Genomic DNA, 1533 nt, shown 5'->3' on the forward strand with positions numbered 1-1533 from the left:
TTAGGTAGATAGGGCAAATTATTACTGCTATTTAGAAGTATTTAGCCCAGAGACTTCCTAAGGGCTTTTGATTAAGCAAGCCGTAAGGACACATAGCATCCAAGTTTAGCAGTCTTCTTTCCCAGCGTCTTTTCTCTCTGTAATATCATTTAGTCCTTAAAGATTTGAGTACCAATATAAAATTGCAGTACAAATTTACCAGTCAGTTCACAGTGGGGGAAGAAACTTTTTTTTTTTTTTTTGAATCAGAGTCTCTCTCTTTTGCTTAGGCTGGAGTGCAGTGGCACGATGTCAGCTCATTGCAGCCTCTGCCTCCCAGGTTCAAGTGATGCTCCTGCCTCAGTGCCCGAGTAACTGGGATTACAGGCACCAGCACCACGCCCAGCTAATTTTTGTATTTTGAGTAGAGATAAGGATTCGCCATGTTGACCAGGCTGGTCTTGAACTCCTGACCTTAGGCAATCCGCCCTCCTCGACCTCCCAAAGTGCTGGAATTGCAGGTGTGAGCCACTGCACCCTGCCGGGAAGAAACGTTTTTACCTATCTCTTGCTGTATAAAAGCCATCTCAAAACTTCGTGGTTTAAAACAGCAACAGATTTATTTGCTCATGATTCTGCAATTTAGGGAGGGCTCAATGTTATCTTAGCTCCCTGTGGTATTGGGTGGGCAGTTATGACTGTGTACAGAGGATCTAAGATGTCTAAACTCACATGTTTGACACCTCAGCTGGGTGGCAGGAAGGGCTAAAGGCTGGCTGGGCATCTCTGTTTCTCTTTCTCTCTCTGTCTCCCCCTCTCCTTACGTCTTTCTCTCCTCCTTCCATAGTCTCTTATCCTCCAGTTCCCACCCCCCACCCATGTTCTGTTTTTGCAACAGGCCAGTTAGATTGTTTTATGTAGCAGCTGACTTCAAAAGTATAAAAGCAGATTTTGCTAGGCCTCCTGAGGCCTAAACCTGGAACTAGTATGCACAAACAGGAATGGGAGAAATTATTGGCAACCCCCTTTGGGGAGATTCCACTGCAGGTGCTGAATCAGATTTTATTCAACTATTGTGTTCTTTATGAGCGCATATTATTCTTCACAATATTTTGAAGAATATTACTCTTCATAATATTGACTCCTTCATAGATCTTAGTCTGAAAAGGACACAACACATACACTATGATTTCTTTCAATAAAGTGATGAGTAATTCTTAAATTCAGGATTTTGTGATACTGACTTTCTTAACTTCTTCACACAGGAAACCTGGACAAGCATGAAGAACTAGAGGAGCTTGTAGCAAGGTTCTTAGGAGTAGAAGCTGCTATGGCGTATGGCATGGGATTTGCAACGAATTCAATGAACATTCCTGCTCTTGTTGGCAAAGTAAGACACTCTGTCATTTATGAAAACTCACTCATGTATATCTTCTTTTGTTTTGAAAAGCATTCAGAGTGAGCTAAAAGCTGTTGTAAACTTTAGACTAAACATAGTTGAGCCAAAGATATCTCTACCACAAATTGCTTTTCTTTCTTTTTTTTTTTTTTTTT

The 1533-nt window shown here is 41.4% G+C and overlaps 1 protein-coding gene across 1 annotated transcript in view; it reads left to right on the forward strand.

Moving 5' to 3' along the window:
- Nucleotides 1–1533, forward strand: part of SPTLC2 (serine palmitoyltransferase, long chain base subunit 2) — a 125333-nt gene that overhangs the window by 60320 nt on the left and 63480 nt on the right. The window contains exon 5 of the mRNA XM_011988275.1: nt 1245–1369. Within this exon, the coding sequence (XP_011843665.1) occupies nt 1245–1369 (125 nt within the window). The remainder of the gene's footprint in view (nt 1–1244; nt 1370–1533) is intronic.

This window comes from Mandrillus leucophaeus, unplaced genomic scaffold, assembly GCF_000951045.1.
Source record: "Mandrillus leucophaeus isolate KB7577 unplaced genomic scaffold, Mleu.le_1.0 Scaffold326, whole genome shotgun sequence".
NCBI classification, from domain to species: domain Eukaryota; kingdom Metazoa; phylum Chordata; class Mammalia; order Primates; family Cercopithecidae; genus Mandrillus; species Mandrillus leucophaeus.